Consider the following 26942-nt stretch of genomic DNA (forward strand, 5'->3'; position numbering starts at 1 on the left):
ATGGACCCTTTGCCTTATCACAAGGGCAGAGGGCCAGTGTGACAGCCTTCTGTATCCTGAGCTCTTGCCCAGTGTCCCGGAAGAATCAGATCACACGCGGGCTTGAAGGATGAATGCAAGGTTTTATTGAGTGGTGGAGGTGGCTCTCAGTGAGATGGATGGGGAGCTAGAGGTGGAGGGCTGGGGGAGATAATCTTCTGGAGTTCAGCTGTTTTCGGCAGAACTCCTCTGGACATTCAGAGGCCTCTTCCCTCCTTCTCTGTCATGCTGCTCTGCTGCTCTCTGCTGCTCTGCACCGCTCTCTGCCTCTCTCTGCTGCTCTGTTCCTCTGCTCCTCTCAACATTCAGATTCTTGCATGTGTGCCCGCTAAGGTCTCAGGTTTATATGGGCACAGGATGGTGGGCCAGAGTGATCTTGGAAAATGCAACATTCGGGCACAAAAGCAGGAGTACCTGTTCTCACTTAGGTCTGAGGGCATAGGCCCAAGGGTGGAGCCCTCACCCTTCTCTACTCAGCACTTCCCTGCCCAACCTCCTATATCAGAAGTGGATGGATTTGAGAGACAGGAAGTAAAACTAACAGAACTTGGTGATAGATTGGACAAGTAGGGTGAGGCAGAAAAATATGTCATGAATGATTCATGCTAGAGGAAGTGGATGGGTGGTGGTGCTATTTAGTAAAATCGGCTGGAGATAGCCTGGGTTTGCAGGGGAAGATTTAATGATTTGATCATTGTTAAAATTGAGGGGGCTTTGAGATGCCCAGGAGCAGTTGCCAAATAGGTAATTGGATGTGCAGGTCTGGAGCTCTAGGGGGTCTGGATTGGAGGTATAAACTGGGGAGCAAATGGTCTAAAGGTGGTAATCTCAGCTATGAAAATGTCCTCCACCTCCTAGGGAAGGAACAGAGGAGGAAAAGAGGAGGTCCTAGGAGGCGGCTTGAGAGTGGCCATCATTTAATGACTTGGTAGAGAAAAATAAATACACTTCACAGTGTCGGACAGAATGACTGGAAACTAGGCAAAATCGGGGAAAACGTGGAGTCCCAGATGCCCAGAGAAGAGAGTGAGTCAAGAATCAGGAAGCACTAAATTGTATCAGATGCTCCTGAGAGATTACATAAGATGATGAAAGAAAGTTTGTTGCATGTAGAGCAGTGGTCATTGTTGGTCTTAGCGAGGGTGGTTTGGGTGGCTTGGTGGAGCCAAGGGCCAGATGGGAATGGGTTGAAGAGTGGGAGGTGAAGAAATGGAGATGGAGATTGTAGATAACATCTTGGGAAATTGGACAGTGAGGGGGAGGAGAGCCACACAGTGGAACCTGGGGAAGGGTGTGAGAAAGTTTCACAATGAGAGGGACGTGTGCACATTTCAGAGTCAAGAGTCCAGCGGAGAGGAGTGGGATATCCACAAAGGAGCAGGGATGCTGCTGAGGTGGGAGGCAGCGGCCCTAGGGAAGGGGGCAACACTGTCCTCCACTGTGCGGAGGAAGGAGGAGGGGACAGATGAGAGCCCTGGGGAGGCAGCGGAGAGTGGCGCACAGAGGAGCTCCTGCTGGGAGTAAGAGGAGACTACGCCTGGGAGGGAGGGAGTTCCAAGGCTTGAGGAGAGTGGAGAGATTGGAAATTGTGAAAATTATTATTAAAATAATGATTCTCAGGAAGCAGCAGATACTCAGTTTTCTAAGAAAAATAACATTATGATTGAAATACTTCTTACTTGTATTAGATTCCTAGGATTGTCAAAACAAAGTACCACAAACTGTGTGTCTCACAATGACAGAAATTTATTCTCTCACGGTCTGGAGCCACAAATCCAAAATCCAGTTGTCAGCAGGACCGTGCTTTCTCTGAAGATTCTAGAGGCAATACTTCCTCGCCTCTTTCAGCTCCTGGTAGTTGCTGGCAACCCTTGGCAATCCTTGGCATTCCTTGACTCACCCTAGTCTCTACCTTCGTCTTCAAATGGCCTTCTCCCCTACGTGTCTGTCTCCAAATTTCGTAAGGATCACAGTCATTGAATTAGGGCCCACCCTAATGCAGTATGACTTCGTCTTAACTTGATTACATCTGCAAAGACCCTATTTTCAAATAAGTTCTTATTCACAGGTTCCAGGTAGACATGAATTTTGGGGGACAGTATTCAACTTAGTACATTACTAAGCCATGAAACTGTGCTAACATATTTTAGAAGTACTTATAGAATTACAAGAAAAATAGTTTTAACCTAACGTTTAAGGATTCCAAGTGCCTCACACTCATAGAGTCACATACTCCTGGCAGCTAAGGTAGTCTATAGTGTCTCCACAGTCCCCATGTTACAGATGAGGAAACGGAGGCTGGGGATAGCTGAATGACCTGCCCAGGATGAGATCCTGGCAGAGCCAGAGCCTGAGCCCAGGCATTCTGACTCCAGAGACCACTCTAGGCTCTATTTCCTACCTTTCTCCAGTTGCTACTGAATTTGTCAGAAAAACAAACTAATCAGCTAGTTATATACCTCAGGAACTACCTCTTCCTGCCAACATTCTTTGTTAATATGTTTTCTGCATACAGCTTTTTATACATTCAGAATATTTACAGCTTCATACTGGCAGCCCACTGTGTGGGAGCAGAAGCCTGCTGCTTGTCCATGTGGGATGGCAAAATATAGCTCTCCCTTTTCCAGTAACATCTGGGCTTGGCTTTCTTTCTCCAGGTCCACAGCGTCCAATTCATGGAGTTCTCGGAAGTGGAGAACCAGGATGACTACTACAGCACAGAAGCTGGCTGTATCCACACCCAGGACCAGCAAGGGGTGCGTGTCATGTATGAGGAAGCCTTGAGTGATCTCAAGGAACTAGAGGCAGAGTTGCTGCTTGTGGCTAGCCATTACATTGAGAAAGAAAGGGGTGAGAAGTCAGATTTAAAAAAAAAAAATCAACTGCCCAAATAAACAAAAAACACTAAGGGCTCCTTTTTAATACTCTCCACCCCAAAATATAAAGACATATCCAATAGTATCTGAAAACTCAATAAGCATACACTTCCCCCACCCCTAAAATGCATTCAGTTTAGGAGAGAAACAGTTCTGTTTCCAGCTCAAGTCCCACTTCTGATAGAGATGGTGACTACTTTTTCAGGGCCGGGTTGTAATTCTTGCTGTGGTTCAGACTCTGCTTGTTGACCAGGGGTATTTCTTTTCTTTTCTTTCTTTTTTTTTTTTTTTTTTGTTGTTGTTGCAGCAAGACGTTTCCCTTTATAATGGCGAGTTTGATGATACACAGTTCTAGCGTAAGGCCTCAGTCACTGGGCCCCAGGAGGCAGAAAGGAGCAGGGCTGAGAGGGACGACACGTTCCAGGGCTCATGTCACACAGATATATGCGCCAGGAATGACCACCCATGTACTCCTAAAGTTCAACCCACCCACCAGTTCAGTCAAGAATTATGCTTTTAATTCTTCACGTTTGGCCACTGAAGATCAAATCCACCATGATGACAGGATTTCAGTACAACAGGCTCTTTTCCAGTCACGACAGACAGAGATGTCCAGGCTCTTGATAAGAAACAAAAGTTCCTTTGACTTCTCTTGCAAGGACCGAAGAGATAAATGTTTTCTTTGTGATCTGTTGAAATGTTTATATAGACTTAAAAAAACAACTAACAGTCATTCTGTGCTCTGGTTCCCTGGAAGATTTCTCATGATCTCCCCTTCGATAGCTAGAGGGCTTGTGTGTCAGGGAAAAAAGAATTAAGACACTTTAAGCAATAAAAATCCTAGTGCAACACTCAGAGGCAGATCGTGGGCTTGAGGGGGCCGGAGGCGTGGGAGGCAGGTGCTTCGATTGAGGAGCAGGGTGCTGCCTTTTGGGAAAGCCTAGTGGAGACAGAAGCAGGAGCAGGAAGCCCTGCCAGGGAAGGCCCAGTTTCTTCCTTGCTCTCCTGAGGTACAAGGGAGAGCATGGCCCCTGCATTTTCACTTCTCAGGGCCGAAGACCTGACCTCTGACACTCTACCCACTCTGGTGACCTGCACGCTAAATTGGGTGGTCTCTGACTAAAACAGCCTTAAGCCAAGAATTGGGATTTTACTCCCAGGGGCATTTCTGCATCACCCATTGGGTGCAGGGGATGTGGTGCAGGACCCTGAAGGAAGGAAAGTAAGCAAGTGAAACAAATGACTTTTCTAAGTGGTAGACCTTGAGGAAACTGCATTTAGCAGCAGAGACAGCCCTGGGCTCCTAACAGGAAACCACCAGGATGCAAGAACATCTGGCTAGGAAAATGCCAGACAAGCCCCAGAGGAAGAAATCGTTACTCAGGGTAATCAAGTAACCCATAACCTGTATTTTCTCTTCCTTTTGGCATTACTCAAATTGATCCAATTTTAGAAATGGATGAGGTAAGAATATTCTTTTGGGATACTATGACAGCATTGGAATTACATTTGCAAAGAGCTTAGAATTTCTAGACACATTGCAATATCTAAAGGGAAACGTAATCAGGGTTTGTGCTATTTTGTAATATGTGTAGACTGTAATTAAAGATAATTCACATTCATATTGTTACAAAATGCTGCTCAAAGAAAGTTTGACAACTAACTTTTCAGATCCCAGACAGAATTAATTTGATGTAGGATTGAACTCTTTGTCCTGTCTTTGCCATTGGTGTCTGAATCATAGGACGCAATGATGGCATCCAACATTCCAGGGTATTTAATTTCAGCTCTTAGCTTTTATCTTTACTGGTTATCCTACATACCAATGCACCATTTGGTCCATATTAATTTATAATAGCATGCAACTATTTCTAGCTGCTAAGAATTTAATTGGACTGAGACACTTAGTCAGTAGTCGTTTAACCACATGGGCATCTTTCAATTGAGCTGGTAAATATATAGTCATCTATTGTGAAATGATTTCCCAACTGTTGCTACGGAAGTTCTTGATCCTGTTTCTCCTGCTTAGTACCCATTAGATATGTGATAATTATTGAACTCAAATTTCAGCACATGAAAGTATCTTATCTTTGAATATTTAATTCTGAAATACAATAGTTAAAAATTTAAAGCAATAATATGCCAGTAGTGAAAAGTAACGTTAACAAAGTTAAAAAAAATCAGCTGAATAATGAAAATTACCTTCACTGATTTAAGTTAGTAATTAACATAATTAAGGAATATCTTGGAAAGTTTCTGAAAATTTTCGACTTGGTTCACAATGATGGAAATAGCAAGTCAAACTGAGTTTGTTGTTAAACCCCCAGGGATTTGTTTTTAGAGAAGGAGAAATGTATACTTTGCCTTTAAATTGTGGGTTTAAGGACATTTTAGCATAGATTTCTTGTTAACTAAATTTTGACTCTATTTCTAAGATTAGTCTTTAAAACTGAATTTTAAAAATAAAAACAAAAGCTCCTGTTGACTTAGAAGTCAACAACTGTGAACTCAGGCTTCGTCCCAGGGACTGGTTCAGTATTTCTGTTTCTGAGATGGAGCTGATAATCCAAGGGGCACGTTTCTAATTGGAACAGCTTCCTTGGAAGGCCTGTCTCTAAACATTCTGACCCTCTTTTCTCCCAGGTCACAAAGTGGGCAGCCAGCCAAAGAGTGGCCAGGACTGGGGATGGGCCCATGCAGGTGTGGACAGATTTGCTGTGCTGTATGACACGTGGACTTGGGAAGCAGCTCTTCTGGAAAACAAGCACCAGGTATTCTTGCCTAGGAGACAAAATGTCTGCTAAAAAAAATTCTTACAAAATCCAGTCTTTTTCTGTTTTTTGTTTGTTTTTGTAAAACCCAGTTAGACTTTTAGAAAAGCTCTCAACCAAGAGAATAATTATTTTATTTAAATAATCTCAGCTAATTATAAGGATGTAGTACATTTTATTTTCTTTACTGAGGTTCATCACAAAAAACGAAATGTGAAAGATACTTCTTTATCTTACAGGTATTATTTTTAGAGGGTTATATAATTCCTTCTTATAATATGTGTGCTTTTAGTGAGAATGAATGATGATTTCATTCATGCTCATTGTTCAGTTACAGGGACAATGCTCACTTTGCTAATTACAGACAAATTGACCTGATCATGGCCTTTAGAAGCATATGCTACATGTGCATAGGTGAAAGCAATTGGACAGGGTGCTGAGTGCAATGTTATGAGGGTGAGTTTAAAGCAATGAAACAGCAAGTTACTAAATCATCACTGTATCACGAATGGTTCGTATCCCAATAATGAATGAAACACTGCAGGTTTACTGTTCTTCATTTGTGCCCTTAGCATGGATTATCAGCCCTTCTAATAATCACCAATTGTTAGGCATTTACTTATCAAATATGAAGTATTTACTCTGCCAGGGACTGTTCCAGGCATTCAGGGACATATAGATAACTAAGTGAAAATGATCTTTATCTTTAAGGAATTTATCATCTATAAAAGTTGATTCAATCTCAAAGCAAAAATTATAATCTAGTTACTAACAGCTTATAATTGAATACATTCATGAGTCATGGAGACTCTTCAGAGAGAGAGATTTATCCTGGGGGAGGGGAGCACTGTCCGATGGAAGAAATGCTAGAAAGCCTTTCCAGAGGAATAGATATTTAATCTTGATACTAAAACATGAGTAAGATATTTTCTGGCAGGGAAGAAAAGATTCTTAAGCAGACGAAAGGGCATTAGAATGTCAGGGCAATGTAAATGGGAAGGACCAGCTTGGGGGATTTTATTTTGAGAAATAAAATCTTACCTTCTTGGAGGATGGTAGGAAGACTGTTATGGCTGGGATGTAAAGGCATGATGGGTGGCAACAAGCCACACATGTGTTTTGAGTGCAGCCTGTAAAAGACCTGCTAGTTATATTATTTTAGAGTTTATCTTACAAACAAAGAAGAGCCATTAGTGAGTTTCCATAGAGAGAAATATGATCATAGCTGTGTTTTTAACAGCTATCTTGGGTGTAAGTGAGAGAATGGATTGGAATAGAGAGCCCCTGAGAAAAGAAGTGCGGTTATTGCAACAGTGACCTGAAAAATTAGGAGGGGACATACAATGACAATAGAAGAATAGAAAGGCAGAGAGGCGGTGAGAATAGGAAGGAGGAACAGACCTGAGAATACTTTGCAGAAGTGCAAATGGCAGGATTTGAAGACTGGATCTGGAAGTTGGGGTGAGAGAGTAAGAGTGGAATTAAAACAACTTCCTGAGGATTAGGGAGGAGGCTATTAACTGAAACTGAACCCAGGAGGAGGAAGCGTGTCTTTAGAGGGGAAAATAACGTAGGCCCTAGGACAACAAGGCATTTGAGGGGGTTTGCTGAAACTCAGGTGTGAATGTTTTGTGGGGAACTACAGGTTTGAAGCTCAGGAACAGGTATGAGCTGAGGTGTGAATGTGGAGGTTGAACCACAATGATGAATCAAAGCAACTGGGAGAAACTAGAGATGTCTGAAATGCAGCCCTAAGTATTATGCCTACTTTTTTTTTCTTTTTGAGATAGCATCTTGCTCTGTCACCTAGACTGGAGTGCAGTGGCACCATCTCAGCTCACTGCAACCTTTGCCTCCCAGGTTCAGGCAATTCTCATGCCTCAGCCTCCTGAGTAGCTGGGATTACAGGTGCCCGCCACCATGCCCGGCTAATGTTTTGTATTTTTAGTAGAGACAGGGTTTCACCATTTTGGCCAGGCTGGTCTCAAACTCCTGACCTCAAGTGATCCACCTGCCCTGGCCTCCCAAAATGCTGGGATTACAGGCATGAGCCACCGCAGCTGGACCCTGAGTAATATATCTACATTTAAGGGGCAGGTCATGAAACAAGAAGCAGTAAAACTAAATAGACCAGAGAAACAAGGAAGAAATAGTATTGTGAGAACCAACAGAAAAATGAGTTTTAATTAGGAGAGGATGGTTACTTGTGGAGTTCCGTGAAACGTCAAGAAAGGAACTCCTAAAAACCAAGCAGCTTGGTCAGGTGGTCATTGGCAGCATTGCAGGACTCTTTCAGGAGCATGGTAGGGGTGGAAACCAGGTTATAGTGCACTATGATGTGGTCAGAAGATGGGGAAATGGCAGTGTTTTCTTTGAATTATTTTTCTAGTAGAATATATGCTTCACCATTTCGTCTACTCTCTCGTTGTTCTGTTACTCCTAGAGATGTAGGTCACCCACCCTTTGGAAAATGGATTGGCTGGGCTTAAACAGTGCAAGCCTTGGACTTTGAAAAATGTTCCTCTTTTCAATGATAACGGGCCTCTACAGCCTTTGTCTGGAGCCTTAATCTGCCCATTAGAACCTTAATCAACTGAGTGAGAGATTTAGATGCACAGTGTAGTAACTGGAATGGCTGTATGAAATATAAATAAGACAGGATCCTGAAACTCAACAAGTTTATCAGTCCAGGCATGAATTTTTTTTTTTGAGATGGAGTCTCACTCTGTTGCCCAGGCTGGAGTTCAGTGGCACAATCTGGGCTCACTGCAAGCTCCGCCTCCCGGGCTCACGCCGTTCTCCTGCCTCAGCCTCCCAAGTAGCTGGGACTACAGGCGCGTGCCACCATGCCCGGCTAATTTTTTTTTTTTTTTTTTTTTTTTTAGTAGAGACAAGATTTCACCATGTTAGCCAGGATGGTCTCAATGTCCTGACCTCGTGATCCGCCTGCCTCAGCCTCCTGAAGTGCTGGGATTACAGGTGTGAGCCATCGCGCCCGGCCTAGGCATGAATTTTAAACAGCAGCCCCCACTTTCTGTACTCTCTCTCCCTACCTTCCCTTTCAATGCCTCTGGGCCTCCTTTGGAGGCGCCCGGCAGGACTCAATGGCAATAGAAGAGGAGGAAGGCAGAGAAGACTGAAAAACAAACCAATTTCTCCACACTTCAGCCTAGGATTCATTCTGTGGTAAGGTGTCAGGATTGTCCACTAGTTCCTTCTATGGTAAATGAAACTATTTTGACTTAAAAACATTTGGTGAAAATATCTCCCTCATTTCTATCCTGAGAATAAATTCCCTGTAGAAACTGAGCTATCGGTGCGAAAAGTTTAAAATATGGCCACGTCAGAAATTTTGTCAAAAGAGCCTATTTTTAATGGATAAGCCAGATTTCTATCTAAAGTAGTTGATTTCTCCCGGTACTATTTCTACAGCCAAGTTTCCTCAGCTGTTTTTGATTGTTAACTATATAGGTATCACTAGGGTTAAGAATTGCTTGAACATATTGGGTTCTTTTAAATCCTTAAAATAACCATATTATGTATGAAGGCTCATAAAATTAGAGCTGGTAGAAACTTAGGTAGATCAAGGGATTCTTAGAAAAGTCAGTTATCAGCTGTACCAGCTCCTAAGTGACACTGTACCATCTGCTAAGTCTTTCTACGGCTACTGAAGGACACATGTACTGGATAAAAAGATCGTTCCTTAGAAAAGCCAAAATGAAAATTTCCTGTGCTAAGTTGGGTCTAGCAAAGATTTTGTTTTGCACTTTCATTTGACCTAAAATACTATTTTAGAAGTTTTTTAAATCCCAGAAATAAAAAATGTGAAGTAAAAAGAATATAAACACAGTAAGGTTTGAGATTATTTATTTTGTCTATTTTCCCATTTTCTCCAATATTTTGTGCTTACCATCAGCGTGCACCACATATTATCCTGCCTGAGAGTTGGCCCTTGACACACACAGGTGACATTTGACAGACTGGGAAGACTTCTTAGACAAATACCAGCCCAGAGTTGAAATGGAAATGGGCCAGTTAGCAAACAGATAATAAATAGAACCCATGAGGCAGAAAGATCTTGGCCCCATCCCTGTTGGGAAAGAATTCATAATAAAATTATGCAATGGTCTGAGAGCCTCTCGAGGTTGAGCACAAAGCTTGAAGAAGCTTCATCTATTTAAAAAGAGAGCCACGGTTTCTTTCCCCATAGCTAAGTTTACCAGATAAAATAGTGCAATACTTGGGACATACTTATACTAAAAAAGTATTTTTTTTTTGAAATTCGAATTTGACTAAATATTCTATATTTTTACTTGCTAAATCTGACAGCCCTATCAGCAACAATAAAATGGCAATTTAGCATGGGCCTCTGCAATCTGGTATCATCAGGTTGGAATCACCATCCAGAACCCTTCCCTCCACCCCCAACTCCCCACAAACTCCCCCTGCTAAATAACTAAACAATTGGACTCTGTGCAAAAACAGGTCAAGGAAGTATAAATACGATAAACCAGCTTCTGGGATTGCCCTGGCCCAGCTAAAAAAGGTTCAAGTGAGTCCAGAATGAGTTAGGGAAGTAATTGTTTCTTTCCTAATCTTCACCTGGGGCTACTGAGGGACACCCTTCTTACCCTCATCCAGTCATTCTTCCTTCATTTCTGTGTTGTCTTCTGCTATGTAATAATTGAGTGTTATTATAGAGCAGAGGTTGGTGGATGGAACAAGGTAACTGAGATCACTCAGCTGGCATTATTTTCCCTGGGGCTCATTTAAAGGCAAGGATGGTCTCCACCTTCCCTCACTTTGCACTCTTGATGTGTGAGTTTCTAACTTGTGGCGCATCTCTGTGATCTGAGCTTTTAGTTTCCTTTGGTGTTTTCCTTTTCATACTAAGGTTGATCCAAGGTCCCTTATACCCAAAGGATATCCTACAAAACCAGGTGCTAAATAAAGTGCTTCAGGCTCTTCCTCCTTGAGCCTTAGCATTGGGTCTCCATAATAAAGTATCTCTTAATAAAGCAGTATTTGATTCCTAGTGTGCCATTCATTCTCAAGGGTTTAACTCTTTTGTGTAGAAGAGGAAAACTTTTTCCTCTGCCTTCTTAGATTGAGTGCCTGGGCCCTGAAAATGAAACTGACAAAAGATAGATTAACAGGAGAAGGGATTTAGTATGTACTGTACACATCAGAGCTACTTATCTTGCCCTAGGGTACCAGTTGGGAATTCCAACCCCGTGATCTCTGAAGAGCTTTTTCCGATTAGCATCACGACTAATCACAACACACAAATAGAATTTACACACAGAACAGAAATTCCTTAAGCTCACAGACAAATGTAAAAGCAAAATCAAGAGGCATCTCTTTCTGAATTCCCACACTAAGAACCCTCTCCAGCAGTTAGTGTCTGGAAGCTTTTCTGGGTTTTTAGAAAAGACTTGTGAACTCCACTAAAACAGATGCTCCACTGGGGTTTTGGACACTTGGTGTCTTGGAGAGTTCTGTTTATAAGGCCCAACCTAGAGGAGTTCAGTCTGGGATAAATCACTCTGTATATAGGAAGCATTTACCCTCAGCCCTCCAGTCTACCACCCCTATCATTTTTGTGTAGGTGAAGTGTGAACAAACTATTAAAGAGTAGGAGTCAGAAGCGGGGCTGAGACTGTAGAAGTCAGGAGACCACCTACCTAGCTTTGGTGACGGAATAAAATGGAAGAAGGAGAATGAGTCCTTGGAGAAAGGTGTTGGAGATAAATACATTTAAGTGTCTTAATGTGTTGTCTCATTGGAGCTAATAATTATATATGATAATTACATAACCCCCTTTTTATTTGTGGAGACCAGAGGAAGAGGGGATGGAAGCAGGAACTCAAACTCAAGTCTAGTTCTTCTGGCTCCAAAGCATGTGTTCTTTCCCTTTCCCTCTCTAACTCTGTCTATAGGTTTACTAGCTGCACTGCATTGTATTGCTACTGCATCTGCCCACAGTACGATGGGGCCTCCCGTCGCTTTCCCGGGCCCCACGGCTGCCTCTGCTGATCCCTGACTACCAACCTTATTTGCAGCTTCTTGACAGCTACTTTGAAGCCTCCCAGCACACGTTGGACCATGAGGAGAGGTTTGCCTTAGCACAAGTGATGACGGACATCGTGCACCGGCGCCCGAGGTTTGATCTCAGCCACCCCTATTTCATTAAGGCCTACCGAGAGGAATGCACCTGCCTGAGGCTTCACCTGCAGTTAGTGAGGGGCATCCTCAACCAGCAGGTGAGTGCAGTTTGGTTTTAAAATACTACAAGCAAGAAGAGGATGGAAAACACAGGCCAGAAATGAAAATAGTGTTTTCCTTCCATTGCAGATCTGGAATCTGTGTTTTCTAGGCCAGCATGTACAGCAGACTTATTTGTAAGCTCATTTGCATTGTTGAAATCCCAGTATAACTATGGTCTTAAAGAGAGATTTCCGCCCCTAGAGTTAATAGTCCACAAGGAATTGATGACCTTAGTTTTCATTAGATTGCAAAGTTTATTTGTAGTGAAAGAAGAACTAATGATATATCTTTTTGACATTAATATATAAAATTGTGTTTATTTTTTAAAAAGTGTGATTATTTTTAGGACACTGAAAGAAACCATCATATTGTATGTCCTCTAGGGAAACACTAATTGCTTGAAGCAAACAAGAGACAAAGGATTGTTGCCACCTGGTTGAAATTTTTTCCGTGTAGTCAATTATTTAACAGAAAGATTTCTCTTTTGCTTCTTAAAATTGTCTGCTTTGCTTCCCTTGGCTGTCTGGCTCAGACTGAGAAACCAGCCCATTGCAAAAGAGTCTTCAAAACAATGTCAGGGTGAAAATTAGTCAAATGATGAAGAGACACAAAGGGACGAAATCCTTCTCATGTCAAGGCTTATAACTCATGGCCGTGGGAAAGTTTAACTTTTCAAATTTTAATATTTATGCTACATTTTTAGATAGAATGTCAGCGGGAGTATGTCCAGAGGCTTTGGCGAGAGGATCATCTGGACGATAGCAATACATTTGGACTTCCCCTTAACATAGTTTGCAAACAACTTATTTCCATCAACAATAGCTGGTAAGTTGATGTTGTCTTTAGACATTTTACACGTGATCTTCTAGATTAATTAAGGATAGAGTGTTAAATCTCAGTACTACTCTATAAAGCACTTCTCAAGTGCTTGGGGGAGATGAAAGAAGTAGGTACAAAGGCCACGAAGGAGGGATTCCCTTGTATATTGAATATCTGTTTGTTTTGTGAATAATAAAGAATAGGAGGCTAGAATTTAAGCATATGCCACTGGGTACAGAATCATTATTCTCTTGAAAAGGCCTGGGGAAAAAGCAGTTACTCTTGAGATGCTGTCAGGATTCAACCAGATGCACCACATGAGCCTACACATATAAAACTTGGATGTACTTAAAAGCTTCTTAAAAAGGAATTTCTTTAAGTGTCACTAAAGAGATTTCTGCAGATTTGCCTTGGAGGGTCACAGCAGAGTTAAATTTAAGGAACAGAGTTAAATTTCCTGTGACCACTCAGAGAGGGTACACACTTTGTCACCCCCTAGATAGGCAGCATAACCATCTCCCTCATTCCCTTTTAACCTTTGAGGGTAGAGGAAACTGGGAAGCAGGTAACAAGCCCCAGGTTGATCTGCGTGGCTCTAGATCATAATCTCTCAATTGCCTCCAAATGGGTGGAGAAATTATCTACTTCCTTTCAATATCCAACAAATATTTGTTTAGCACACAGATGTGAACAACACAGGCATGGTTCTATGTTCCTGTGAGGTGTACAGTCCAGCAGTAAAGGCAGACTTTATGTAAGAAATTGCCATAATGGGTTATGGTATTATCTTGGGAACAGGCAGGGCATCATGGGAGCAAATAGCTGAGATTCTCATTTTTTGAGAAAGAGCCCCGGGCTCAAAACTCTGCATTTTCCCCATAGACCTTCCACAGGACTGATTTCTTCTCTGTAATAAACTTGAGATGCCAGCTGTGTGTGTGCAGCTTGCTATGGCAAACACTTACTGTTCAGGAAATGGTTTTTGGCAGAACAGGCTAGGGTTATATGGATACTAAAACCTGCCAGAATAGTCTCAAAAGCAAGTATTATTTGCTTGGTGAGATTCCTTTCCAGACTTTAGGCTGTTTTTTTGTTTTGTTTTGGTTTTGGTTTTTTTTAAAGATTCAGGACTAAGAAAGATACCATTTGCATCAATGTAAAGGGAGTTACAATATTCTTCAGTTCTGTGTAAGTATAGAAGGACCCTCGACTTGTGCTGAACCCTTTATATCTAAAGAAATAACCCACAGATGAGCTTTTTTTTTTTTGCTTCTGGCCTCATCCATTTATGAAATATAACACCCTTACAGTCAATTTGAATGATTCCAGCAGTTATGTACATAATTTAAAAATTGTCTTTGTCCATTAACATTCTGGGAAAGAAGGGATAAAGATTCAGATGAAAAATAGAAACTAATAACCATGGAAATTATTTGTTTTTTATGTAGTCACTTTTGAGCTATTTTGTTATATATTTGAGTAAATATTGATTATTGACAGTTTTGCTGTATAGTCTTTTTTTTTTTTTTTGAGACGGAGTCTCTGTCGCCCAGGCTGGAGTGCAGTGGTGCAATCTCTGCTCACTGCAAGCTCCGCCTCCCGGGTTCACGCTATTCTCCTGCCTCAGCCCCCTGAGTAGCTGGGACTATAGGCGCGTGCCATCACGCCCGGCTAATTTTTTTTGTACTTTTAGTAGAGACGGGGTTTCACCGTGTTAGCCAGGATGGTCTCGATTTCCTGACTTCATAATCCGCCTGCCTCAGCCTCCCAAAGTGCTGGGATTACAGGTGTGAGCCACTGTGCCCGGCCTGTATAGTCTTATTCTTATTGGGCTTCTAGAATATACATCTATGTCTTTCCGTTTTTAAAGGTTCACATTAAAGCAAAGAACATGTCATGCAACCCTGTAGGTTCTCATACTCTGAGGTCCCTCTGAGCTCTCAGTTTTTCATAATGCACTGGACATATAGGAGCTGTTTTATTGGTCTTTAAAAATATAAAATTCAAATATCTTCGGAAACAGATTAAGTTTGTTGTGTAAAATTGCCATTTGTTGTTCTTTTCTTCAAGCCCAGCTTCAAAAAATGTTTATCTGCTGGAGTTCCACCCTTCCCTCAGCCTGGCAGCACTTATCCCCAAAGCCCTAGAGCGTCTCTTCCAAGAGGCCTGCTGTGCCTGCAGACCCACATCAGCCAGTGGCCTTGCCTCCCTGGAGCGACATGTCCTGCAGCTGGCCCTGGACCTGTGGCTCACCCCAGCCATGCCTGAGGCCTGGTACAGTACACAGCTCCAGAAAGATGTAAGTTCTTTTTGAAGGGGGCAGTTGGGTCCTTGGCAAGGAGAATGTTTTTTTCCAGATGTTACTATTTAGCTTTGTTTTTCTGTTTGGCTCTATTCCCCCATTATTTGGCTAGAGACAGAGCTCAGTCATAGGCCTCACCAACATTTTTATGTCAGATTTTGGGGGATTGGGTCAAAGTTTCTCATTTATAAACATATTGCTACGATTAAAATTTAAAAGGTGATATCCATGGGTATGTGGGAAATGTTTTCTGGTTTATTAATTATATTTTAACAAATACATTTTAATTAAAAATGATATATTTTCTTTCCACTAAGACACTTCCTAAATGTGTTCTTTTTGTCAAGATCTGGTAGAAGACAGAAAGCATTGAGTAAGGAGTCAGGGATCTGAATTCAAGTTCAGTCCTGCCATTAACTTGCTGTGTGACTCTGAGCATGTATCTTAGCCTCTCTGACCTCACTTTCCTTTTTTTGTAAAATTATGTTTGTGTACTTGGTAGGGGAGGTAGGTGGAGGTGAGCTTGATGATCTCTGGAGCCCCTTTCAGCTCTACTACTCCATGGTTAAAATTGTGGGTTAATGATTTATATGGTGTTTGTAGTTGGATTTTAATCATTTTCTTTTTCTGTTAAGGCTGTCAAGGTTACCCCTGGGTTTCCAATTTGACCTCATTCTGTGTGCGTACTTGCTGTATGACAAAGAAACGTTCATGGGCCCCCCACTGCCAAAACTGTCTGCTCCATAGGTCTGCCTTGGCCTCCTATCCCGTCCTGCCTAAAGTAAAAATTGACTTTATTTTACAGTGATCAAAATAATATAAAATCACAGAGAATTCTAGCAAAAGGAGAAAGAACAAAATGGAATGTAAACATGACCAATCAAATGCATTCATATCATTATTTTTCTGAATTTAAGTATTGTTAATATGTGTGTTGTACATAGCATAATCATAGTTTTTGTCCATTGTTATTTCCTCCTCTTCTCAGTTAACATTATACTACATATTTTTCCATAACACCAACTAGTCTTTAGACTTACCTTTATGACCACATAATTCCCATATCTGATGAATAAAAACTTCTCTAATCATTTCTCTATTGATGGACATTCAAGTGGTTTCCAATTTTTCGTTTATGAAAAATGCTGTAAGATATATCTTTTTACTTAAAGATTTTTCCATATTTTGAATTGATGCCTTTTGATAGGTTCTTGGAAGCAGAATTATTAAAATAAAATTTAAATATTTGGATACATATTGGCAGATTGCTTTCCAAAGAGTTGTGCCAATTTATAATGGCACTCATATATTCTGAGTACCAGTTCTGCTATACTGTGTAGTATTAGGCAAAAGTATATGATGTATGTGCAAATATACACATACACTTGATCTTAGCCAAAAGGCCGAGAAGCGCAAATATACACATATACATAAAAAGTGGTATTATGCTGTTAATTTGCATTTTCTTGCTATTTATTGAACTTAGTCTTTCAAATGTTTTGTTGCTAATTATATTTTTTGTGAATTTTGTTCTTTCCCTTTATTTATTTATCTGTTGGAATCCTAACATTAGTCCTATCTACTTACATGAGCTTCCCTTAAATAAGAACTTTAACCTTCTTTTTGTCTATAATTTTCTACAAATATTTCCCCATTCATTCCCCCACCACCTTTTTTTTTTTTTTTTTTGAGGTAGGGTCTCACTCTGTTGCCCAGGATGTAGTGCAGTGGCACAATCACAGCTTACTGCAACCTCAGTCTCCCCAGCTCAAGCTATTCTCCTACCTCAGCCTCCTGAGTAGCTGGGACTCTAGGTGCACACTATCATGCCCAGCTAAATTTTTGTATTTTTGGTAGAGAAGAGGTTTCACCATGTTGTCCAGGCTGGTCTCCAACTCCTGGGCTCAAGCGATTCCCCCACCTTGGCCTCCCAAATTGCTAGGATTATAGGCACGAGTCACTGTGCCCAGCCTCTCCATTTGTCTTTCCATTTTTTTTAACATAAACTTATTTTCATACAGTCAAATCTATTAATCATTTTCTTTATGATTTCTTCTATCCTAAATTCAGAAAAAAAATCTTACTCCAGATATTTCATATTTGTCTTATTTTATTCTAATTTTTAAGTGCTTGGTTTTATTTTTAAAATATTAACACCATGGAATACTATGCAGCCATAAAAGAGGATGGTTCATGTCCTTTGTAGGGACATGGATGAAGCTGGAAACCATCATTCTCAGCAAACTATCGCAAGGACAGAAAACCAAACACCACATGTTCTCACTCATAGGTGGGAATTGAACTATGAGAACACATGGACACAGGAAGGGGAACATCACACACCGGGGACTGTTGTGGGGTGGGGGAAGGGGGGAGGGATAGCATTAGGAGATATACCTAACGTTAAATGACGAGTTACTGGGTGCAGCACACCAACATGGCACATGTATACATATGTAACAAATCTGCACATTGTGCACATGTACCCTAAAACTTAAAGTATAGTAATAATAAAATTAAAAAAATATATTTAACACTGCTGGGCGCAGTGGCTCAGGAGTGTAATTCCAGCACTTTGAGAGGCCACGGTGGACAGATCACTTGAGGCCAGGAGTTCAAGACCAGCCTGGCCAACATGGTGAAACCCCATCTCTACCAAAAATAGAAAATTAGATGGGCGTGATGGTGGGCGCCTGTAATTCCAGCTACTCAGGCGGCTGAGGCAGGAGAATCACTCAAATATGGGAGGTGGAAGTTGTAGTGAGCCAAGATCACGCCACTGCGCTCCAACCTGGGTGACAGAGCAAGACTCCATCTCAAAATAAATAAATACATAAAAATAAAACAATAATAAAAAATTTAACTCTTTTAATATTTCACTGGAGAGAGAGAAAAAGAGAGAGTGTGTGCATGCATCCATGTGGTATGTGAGGTATGCGTCAAAACCAAATTTTTCCTCAAATTACCAGCCATTTATTCTGCTACCATTATTGAAGATTCTTTTCACATTGCCTTATGATACCACATTTAAAAGATATATTTGAAATTCTTTTATAAATTATAATAAATATCTGGGATACCTGTCTAGTCTCCCATTGCTGTCACACAATTTTATTATTTTTGAAATCTGTCCAAATTTGGACCTACAAGTGATAAATATTCAGATTAATATTTTATATTAGGTCAGAAAACACCCTCAGAAGATATGCAGGAATTTATTTAATAGGTCTATTTGGTACCACTTTGGAAAACTTTAAGAGCCTAGAAATTGCATCCTTGAGTAGTCCGGTCCTTTGGTAGATAAGTGGATAGACAAAGGAGCTTATGTATCCTGGGGAGCCAAACCAGAGAGGCAGATGAGAGGGTCCCAGACTGGGTGGTTGCTGGGAGTGGTATATTCGAAGACAGCAAAGATGTTAGAGCAGAGGTACCCACCAAGGCAGGAGGGTGTTAAAGGACAATGTGGTTACTTCACAAATCACCCAGAGCCAGCTCTGAGTGAAGGAATGCTGGAAAGGCAGTTTGGTGTACTGTAAAACAGCTGAACTTGGAATTAGGAAGCCCAGATTTACTCTTGGTACTGCTTCATGACCTTGCAAAGTTTCATGTTGCTTCAGATCCCTCATGACAAAGGGGAATAGTGATACCTGTGACGCCTATTTCATGGGGATCTTGTGAAAATAAAAATGAGTTAATATATGTAAAAATACTTCAAAATTTTGAAACTGTAATTAGAGAGGTTTATTTAAAAAAAATTGTTGGCCGGGCATGCTGGCTCACGCCTGTAATCACAGCAGTTTGGGAGGCCAAGGCGGGTAGATCACAAGGTCATGAGATCGAGACCATCCTGGCTAACATAGTGAAAACCCACCTCTACTAAAAATACAAAAAATTAGCCAGACATGGTGGCACATGCCTGTAGTCCCAGCTACTCAGGAGGCTGAGGCAGGAGAATCGCTTGAACCCGGGAGGCAGAGGTTGCAGTGAGCCAAGATCACGCCACTGACCCCAGCCTGGGCTACAGAGCAAGACTCCATCTTAAAAAAAAAAAATTATTATTGGCCACCAAAATACTTTTAAGAATCAGGGACGTCTATTTCTATTTAGCTTGTCTTTCGCATAGACAAAGTATCCCCACAGTGAATATCTAGGGATTTATTTAGACTCATAACATTTATAATAATGATAACGGCAGATACTTTTGCATATGTTAACCCATTTAATCCTCTCAAGAGCCCTATTAGGAAGTTAGTATCTATTTGCATACAGTAAGGACTATTATTATCCTTATCATCACTTTATAGATGAGAAAATTGAGAGACAGCAAAATTGAGTACATTACCAAAATCTCACAGCTTCTAAGTGGCAAAGTTAGGACTTGAGCCTAGGAAATCTGGATCCAGAGTTTGTGCCACTGACAGACAGTGTATTTTTTTAATGTGAAAATTCTTCTTCTATGTTTTAAAGGATATTTTGTTTTCTTTCAGCTGTTTTCAGCTAAAGTTATGGGAGATCCCTTTCTCGTGGGGGAGATAGGCCTGCTGGCATTCAAGTCTGCAGCAGACGAAGGACAGAAACAAGGCCAAGACTCTCATGTGCTGCTCTTGGAGATGTTTTCCAGACTTCTGGAACTCTTGACCCTCCGCCACCAGCTGATAGAAATGAGCCTGGAGAGTGCACACTTAGCTCGGTCAGTGGGGGTCAGAGAACCCAGATGGAATATAAGGTTTGCAGCAAAACATGGGGGGAAACAGGCCATGAGACTCCCTGCCTACAAGCCTGCCCCCTCTCTGCTCCCAGAGCAGCCAGAGTTTTCTAAATGGCTAACATGATCACCTTGCTCCCTTGTTCCTTCTCTCTTCTGAGCCTTCCCAAATGCCTCTCTGATCACTCAACCAGGCTAAGCCCTTCTACTGGCACCTGGGTTTCCCCTCCATTCAGCACATTTGCTTTTAATTCATTGCTTATTATTGGTTTATTGACTTTCCTGCTAGCATAAGCTCCCTAAATGCAAAAGCCCTATCCACATTCTTTACCGTGACATACCATCACCTGGTATAGGGCCTGAGCCACACCAGGCACTCAGGGAATATTGGCTGAATTTGCTCCTGAATGTAATGAAATTGAATAGAAAGAGCCTAGAGATGGGAGAGAGATGAGTCAGTGAGAGCATCCAGGTCAGACAGAGGTATGGCGGGCTCGATGCATAGGAGAGAGAAATTAGCGAGTTACGTTTTAGGTGTGAGGGTGAGATGATAGGACATCAAGTGGACATGTCCTACAAGCAGGAATAATATGGAACTAAAGGGTTTGTTGTAAACATGTATGAGTGCTGTTATGTTCTGGTCCCCACAAAAGGCCCTGTAGACATACAGAGTCCAGTTACCCACCACCAACCAGTATCAAGGGCCCGCTATGGCCAGGATCTTTACTGGGGATTTTATGTGTATTATTTCATTTAATTCTCAGAATATCCTTATGAGGTAGGTTACAAAGATTTTATGAGCAAGGAAATAGAGGCTCAGAAAAGTTAATTTGCCTAAGAGCATATAACTAGAAAGTGTGAAGGCAAAATTTAAATTATCAGTCAAGATATTAACATCGTTCTGTAATTTATGATCCTTGGTGGCAGGAAGCTCATAATGTAAAAATTACCCATGATACATGGTAACAATGATATTCTACTGATATGTACAAAATACTAGGGGAGTACAGAAAAGAGAGTATTTCATTCTTCCTAAGTGGTCAGGGAAAGCTTCATAGAAGAGGGGCTGCTATGGATTGAATTATGTCCCTCCAAAATTCATATGTTCAAGGCCTAATCCCCAGTACCTCTGAATGTGGCCTTATTTGAAGATAGGTCTTTACAGAGGTAATTGAGTTAAACAGAAGTTATTAGAGTGGGTCTTAATCCAATTTGACTGGTGTCCTTATAAGAAGAGGAAATTCGGACACAGATACACACAGAGGGAGACCATGTGAAGGCACAGGGAGAAGATGGTCATCGACGAGCCAAGGAGAGAGACCAGGACCAGATCCTTCCCTCACGGCCCTCAGGAGGAACCAGTCCTGTTGACACCTTGATTTCAGACTTCTATCCTCTAGAACTGTGAGACAATAAATTTCTGTTGTTTAATATTTTGTGTGTTTCTAGGGTACTTTGTTACAGCAGCCCTAGCAAACTAATATAGGTGCCAAGAACTCAGCCTTCATGTGCCAACTTCTCAAGATGGAGAAATGCATTAGAAGTGGGATGTTGGGGGACATGCACCATGGCTCTTGCCTGGAATCACAGTACTTTGGGAAGCCAGGATGGGAGGATCACCTGAGGCCGGGCGTTCGAGACCAGCATGGGCAACACAGCAAGACCTCATTTCTACAAAATTTTTTTAAAAATTAGTTGGGCCTGGTGATGCGTGCCTGTTCCAGACACTTGGGAAGCTGAGGTGGGAGGATTGCTTGAGCCCAGGAGTTTGAGACTGCAGTGAGCTATGTACCACTGCACCCCAGCCTGGGCAATAAATCAAGACCCCTATCTCTAAAACTAAAAGACAAAGGAGGAGGAGGAAATAGGAAGAAGAAGAAGGAGGAGGAAAGGAGGAGGAGGAGGAGGAAGAGGAAGAAGAATAAAGAAGGAAGAAGAAGAAAAGAAGCACAAGGAAAAGAAGAAGGAGGAGAAGAGGAAGAAGAAGAGGAGGAGGAGGAGAAGGAAGAGAGTGTTAAGGAAGGAGGAAAGAATTGTAAACACGTAAGGCTGAGATTCCAGAGGAACATCTAACTGGACCCATGCTGCGATAGACTTGAGACTGGAGCTCAGAGTTAAGTCAGGACACAGACAAGGGTCACAGATGGTTACATGAAGGAGTAGTCTTAGGGTATGGAGCTGAACAGACTCCCCCACAAATCCCCAAGGAGGGGATGTGGTGGATGAGAAGAGAACCAGGTTTGGAACCTCAGGAAACACCAACATTTGAAGATAAGCAAGAGGAGAAGTCAGTGAAGATGAGAGAGAGCGGTCATGAGGCAGGAACATGGAGAAAGATGATCCTCGAGGAGGGGACAGTGAGGCCAACTGTGGTGAGTTCTGAGAGAAGATGGTGAATGTTGCATTTCAGCAACATTGGTGACTTCATGAGGTCTCTGGGGATGGAAGTCAGCTTGTGGAAAATGAGAGTTGAGTAAACATCCAAGCACATCTCCTACTTGACCTGCTTTCTACCATCTGTAACTATCACAGCAAGTGCAGAGCAGAAGACCTCTGTGACTCACCCACTTCACACAGACCTGGGCTTTTGTTGGACTTTACTTTGGTTCTTGTTCAGGTGTCTTGGTTTTCTTATCACTCGCTTTCTTTTTACGAGAAAACACTAACATATGTCCTTGGCTCTTTTTTTTGTTTTAGGCTCTATAAAGAATTGGCATGGGAGATGGGTTTTGAAGAGTTCCATTTGTATCTGAGGGCTGTTCACTTTGAATTTGCATCACACAGGGACAGGGCAGACCAGCCACCTCCTGTCTTTATAACCTCTCTGCTGGAGGACAGTGGTCGGGTAGACAGGTGAGCCTTGAGAGGGTTGAGGTAAAAATAACGTAATGGCTGAGTGAATAACCAGTGAAAAATAATTTTTGTCACCATTCGACGTGCAAGAACAATCACATTTCTAAGTTCTCTCTTATATTCTATCTGCCATGATGCCAGTTTTTTTTCTTCTTTCTTTTTTTAATAAGAGGGAAAAAGTAAGATCTCATTTAAGGGGGACAATTGCATTTAAAAACACCAAGTAACTGAGAAATGAAAGAACCAGGTTGTCCGAGAACCCAGTGAGATGAAATCACAGGCTCAGCCACTTCCCAGGTAGAATATGTTGCTTCCAGGTAGAAAAGGGAGTCAGCATGGGTCTAATGGGGTGAGAGCGATGGCTCAGAAGTCCAGGTCTCATCTCTCACTTTCCTTCAGACCAGGAAGATGTCACTTAAGTTTTCAGAGCAGCTGTTTCCTTGAAAGGATAACATGAAGTACAAATATAACGTGCAGGCAATATCTCAGGCAGCCTCCTTTGTTGGCTAGTGACAGAAGCCAATGCAAACCAGTGAAACTTCTCTCTCATACCCCATAGGTTCAACCCATTGCTTGAAAGAAAATACCCTTACTAGTAATAGATGTTGAGTCTACTCAGTCAGGGGAAGGAATCTTTCTTTTGTCCTCACACAATTAACCTTTGATGTGTGGGGAGGAGAAACTTCTGTCTCCCTCTTCTTTCCTTCTCTGCTATCTGCTTTTCCCCATAGGGTCCCACCTCTATCCCTGGAGATTCCTGGTACTGGCTTCATGCCAAGGAAGGAAAAAGGTGACTCCAAGGAGGCAACTGGCACCTTTGTTTTGCTAATGCAGATCCTTGCTCAAAATAGAGCTCTGAGTGTTAATATCCTAAATGACTCCATAGAGCAGGGGTGGAATGAGGGGGTTAGGATGATAGAATACAATATCCCAGGATTTCTCAATTTTAGCACTAGTAAACTTTGGGGCTGAATAAATCTTTGTTGTGGGGCACTGTCCTGTGTGTCTTAGGTTGATTAGCAACATTTCTGACTTCTACCCACTAGATACCAGTAGTATCCCAGTACCCCACCCCACACACACTGTTCTATAATCAAAGATGTCCCCAGACATTGTCAAATATCTCCTGGGGGCAAAACCTCCCCTTGCTCTCTCCTGTCACACTAGCTAAGCCAAAAACAGAATTTACTGTAAGGATACAGAGATGTTCACAGAAGCCAAGGCAGGAAGTAGGAAGTACGATCAGGCCTTAGGTGACCATGCTGGGTCTCCAATTGGCGAAAAAAAAAAAAAAAAAAAACCATCTGGAGCCAAGCTATTTTCTGGTTCTTCAAGGGCCTCCTTGGTTGGTGTTTTATATTGCTGTGAAAATAGGGCATCACATTTTTGTTCAGTCAGAATCCACCAATCAGCACAGACTGCCCAAATGCCCTGTGGTCTGGCCGATGCTCTGTGGTGTGTGATTGGTCCTCCAGGTGATGACCTAGAGATGCTGCAAGATAAGGGAGCCTTCTGCATTACCATGGGAAAGCTTATGCAACCAAAGAACTTGTGTATTGAATTCGTATTTATTTTATGTATGTTAATTCCTTAAAGTTGCCACTTTGGAGTGCCATTATAACAACAATATATATAGTGGTCACTTAGTGTCTGTGGGGGATCAGTTCTAAAATAATCTCCGTTACCAAAATCCAAGGATGCACAAGTTCCTTATATAAAATGGCATAGTATTTGCATATAACCTATGCACTCCTGCCCTTATGCTTTAAATCATCTTTGGATTACTTATAATTATACTTAATACAATTTAAATGCTATGTAAATAGTCATTATACTACATTGTTTTTATTTGTATTATTTTTATTTTTGTATTGTTACTTTTTATTATTTTATGTTTTCAAATATTTTTTATCTGCAATCAGTTGAATCCATGGATGCAGAACCCATAGATATGGAAGGCCAACTGGATCAAATATGAGTATAGTGACTTACATTTTAAAAAGCACATTCATGCATATTATCCCTGTTAATATTTGCCATAACCCTGTGGGATAGGTGATACCCCATTTACAGATGAAGAAAGAAAGATTGATAGATATTAAGTTACTTGACAAAGTTTCATAGTTATGGACAAAGTGCCAAGTTTCAAGGTGGAAAAATGGCTGCAAAGAATATTTAGATAGCTGTTGGACCCATAGGAAAGAGAGAGAATTGGACAACATTTAGGGGGTGCTCAAAGGAGTGAGTCAGTGAGGGATCCTAAACAAGTGTGGTCAAGAAGGTGAGAAGAGCCAGGTGTGGTGCATGTCTGTAGTCCCAGCTACTCAGTAGGCTGAGGTGGGACAATTGCTTGAGCTCAGGGGTTCAAAGCTGCAGTGAGCTATAATTGCACCACTGCCATTCAGCCTGAGTGACAGAGTAAGATTCTGACTCCAAAAAAAAGAAAAAAAAGTCACTTGGTACACCTTTGATGCCCAGTTAACTATATATATACTTCAAATAAATAAAAACATTTTGCTTAAAAAAAAAAAGAAGGTAAGAGGAAAAACAGGAGAGGTAGTGTAATGGTAATCAAGAGAAAATAACTTCCAACACTATGGGGTAGTCACCATAATCAAACTACAGAAAGATCAAGTCCCAAAAGGACAGAAAAGATCCCAGAGGCCTTATAACTTTCAGTGGAAATATCAAGTCTTGTATAAAAGTTGCATTTCCTATTATTATTGACATTTCTGATCTGATCACGACATCCTGTTCCATCATAATGGTGTCTCTTGATTAGTTGCACATTACATCAAAACAATTTCATATTTTTTATTGCAGATATTCTCCTACTGCTCTTGTCTTAGCCATCTCTGAGGTGGATGATAACCAAATTGGCAAATTTAGTTTTTACACAAAGGAAGCCATTCTTAAGGTAAACAATTTATTTTTTAAAAGCAAATGAAAGTAAAATAAAGCAATTTGCTCACATATTTCTTTAAGAAGACATAATACTTTATATAAATTTAGCTTCCATATATAAGAAAAGCTTCCAATTTCATAAATAATAATAATGGTTGTTTTAGTCCATTTTCTTTTGCTATAACAAAATACCTGAGACTGGGTAATTTATAAAGAAAAGAAGTTTATTTGGTCCATGATTCTGGAGGCTGGGAAGTCCAAGGACATGGTGGCAGCTTCTGGCAAGGGCTTTTGCACTGCATCATAACGTGGCAGAAAAGCAGAAGGGCAAGCGATTACATGCAAAAGAGACTGCAAGAGCAAGCCAAGCTTGCTTTTATAACATCCTGCTCTCTGGAGAAAGAAATCCACTCCCACGATTGTGACATTAATCCATTCATGAGGGCTCTAATCTCATGGCCCAATCACCTCCCAACACATGAACTTTTGGGGGACACATTCAAACCATAGTGATGGCCTTGCCTTATTTGATGTGCACATTAGCCTGGTTTGAACCATAGAGACTGCAACACCACTTATAATAACTTCTGTTAGATACTAAAAAAAGAAGTTAACATGTAGTGAACAATCTTTGCATAAGGTTTTAAAAATATACATTTGTTATTGGAGCTTTTATCTGGTCTTTCTAAACCTGGTGCTATTTTTTATCTGCTACTTGGATTTCTTTGCTTCTATATGTGTATTTTTAAAACATTAATCTAATCTTGGCTTACAGGAGCCTGCCACTGAGCACATGTTTGCTAGTTCATCAGAGTCTATTCATCTTTTCCTGACCATTGGGGAAATCTCATGGTGTCCAGCTATAGAGCAAATCAAGCCTGGAGGCTGCCTTCTTGGAATGAAATGCTGCTTAGGGAGAGACCAGATTCAGCCTTATGGCTAAGTAGCAAGCATCCCAGCTCATTTGGGAGTTTGATTCATATATTTACATGTTGAATAAGTGGTGATCTCAACCCTCAACTCACTTCTTTATGCAAGAAATTCCTAATATTTTTCATATTTTCTTCCTTTAGCTCTTGTTGCATTCAGGAGTGGAAAATATGCAGGTGACTCTTGCATGCCAAGCTGCTCAGAAAAATGCTTTGATGGTGGCTGTCCAGCAGGTGTACTTCTATCACACCCCTCAAGGGAGCTGTCCTGCTAATGTCAAGGTCAGCCTGCATGACAGAGAAGGCAGAGGCATCTCATCACTCCCACCAGCTAATGTCAGGCTGCCCCTTTCTTCCTTCCTTTTTTCCCTTCTCCCTTTCTCCCTTTTTTTCTCCCCTGCCCCTTACTTTCTCTTTCCTATCTCTTTATCTTCCTTACTTTCCTTTTTTCTTCCTTTCCTTGTTTCCTGTTTGTGA

At 41.3% G+C, this 26942-nt stretch overlaps 1 protein-coding gene across 1 annotated transcript; it reads left to right on the forward strand.

The window, feature by feature from the left end:
* On the forward strand, window positions 1-26942 carry CCDC162P. The gene is given in 10 exon segments (XM_003255507.3): window positions 1-120; window positions 2697-2889; window positions 5559-5686; window positions 11749-11949; window positions 12657-12778; window positions 14843-15071; window positions 19562-19764; window positions 22477-22632; window positions 25456-25549; window positions 26610-26942. Coding segments are annotated over 10 exon segments (1779 nt in total).

Source organism: Nomascus leucogenys, chromosome 3 (assembly GCF_006542625.1).
Source record: "Nomascus leucogenys isolate Asia chromosome 3, Asia_NLE_v1, whole genome shotgun sequence".
NCBI classification, from domain to species: domain Eukaryota; kingdom Metazoa; phylum Chordata; class Mammalia; order Primates; family Hylobatidae; genus Nomascus; species Nomascus leucogenys.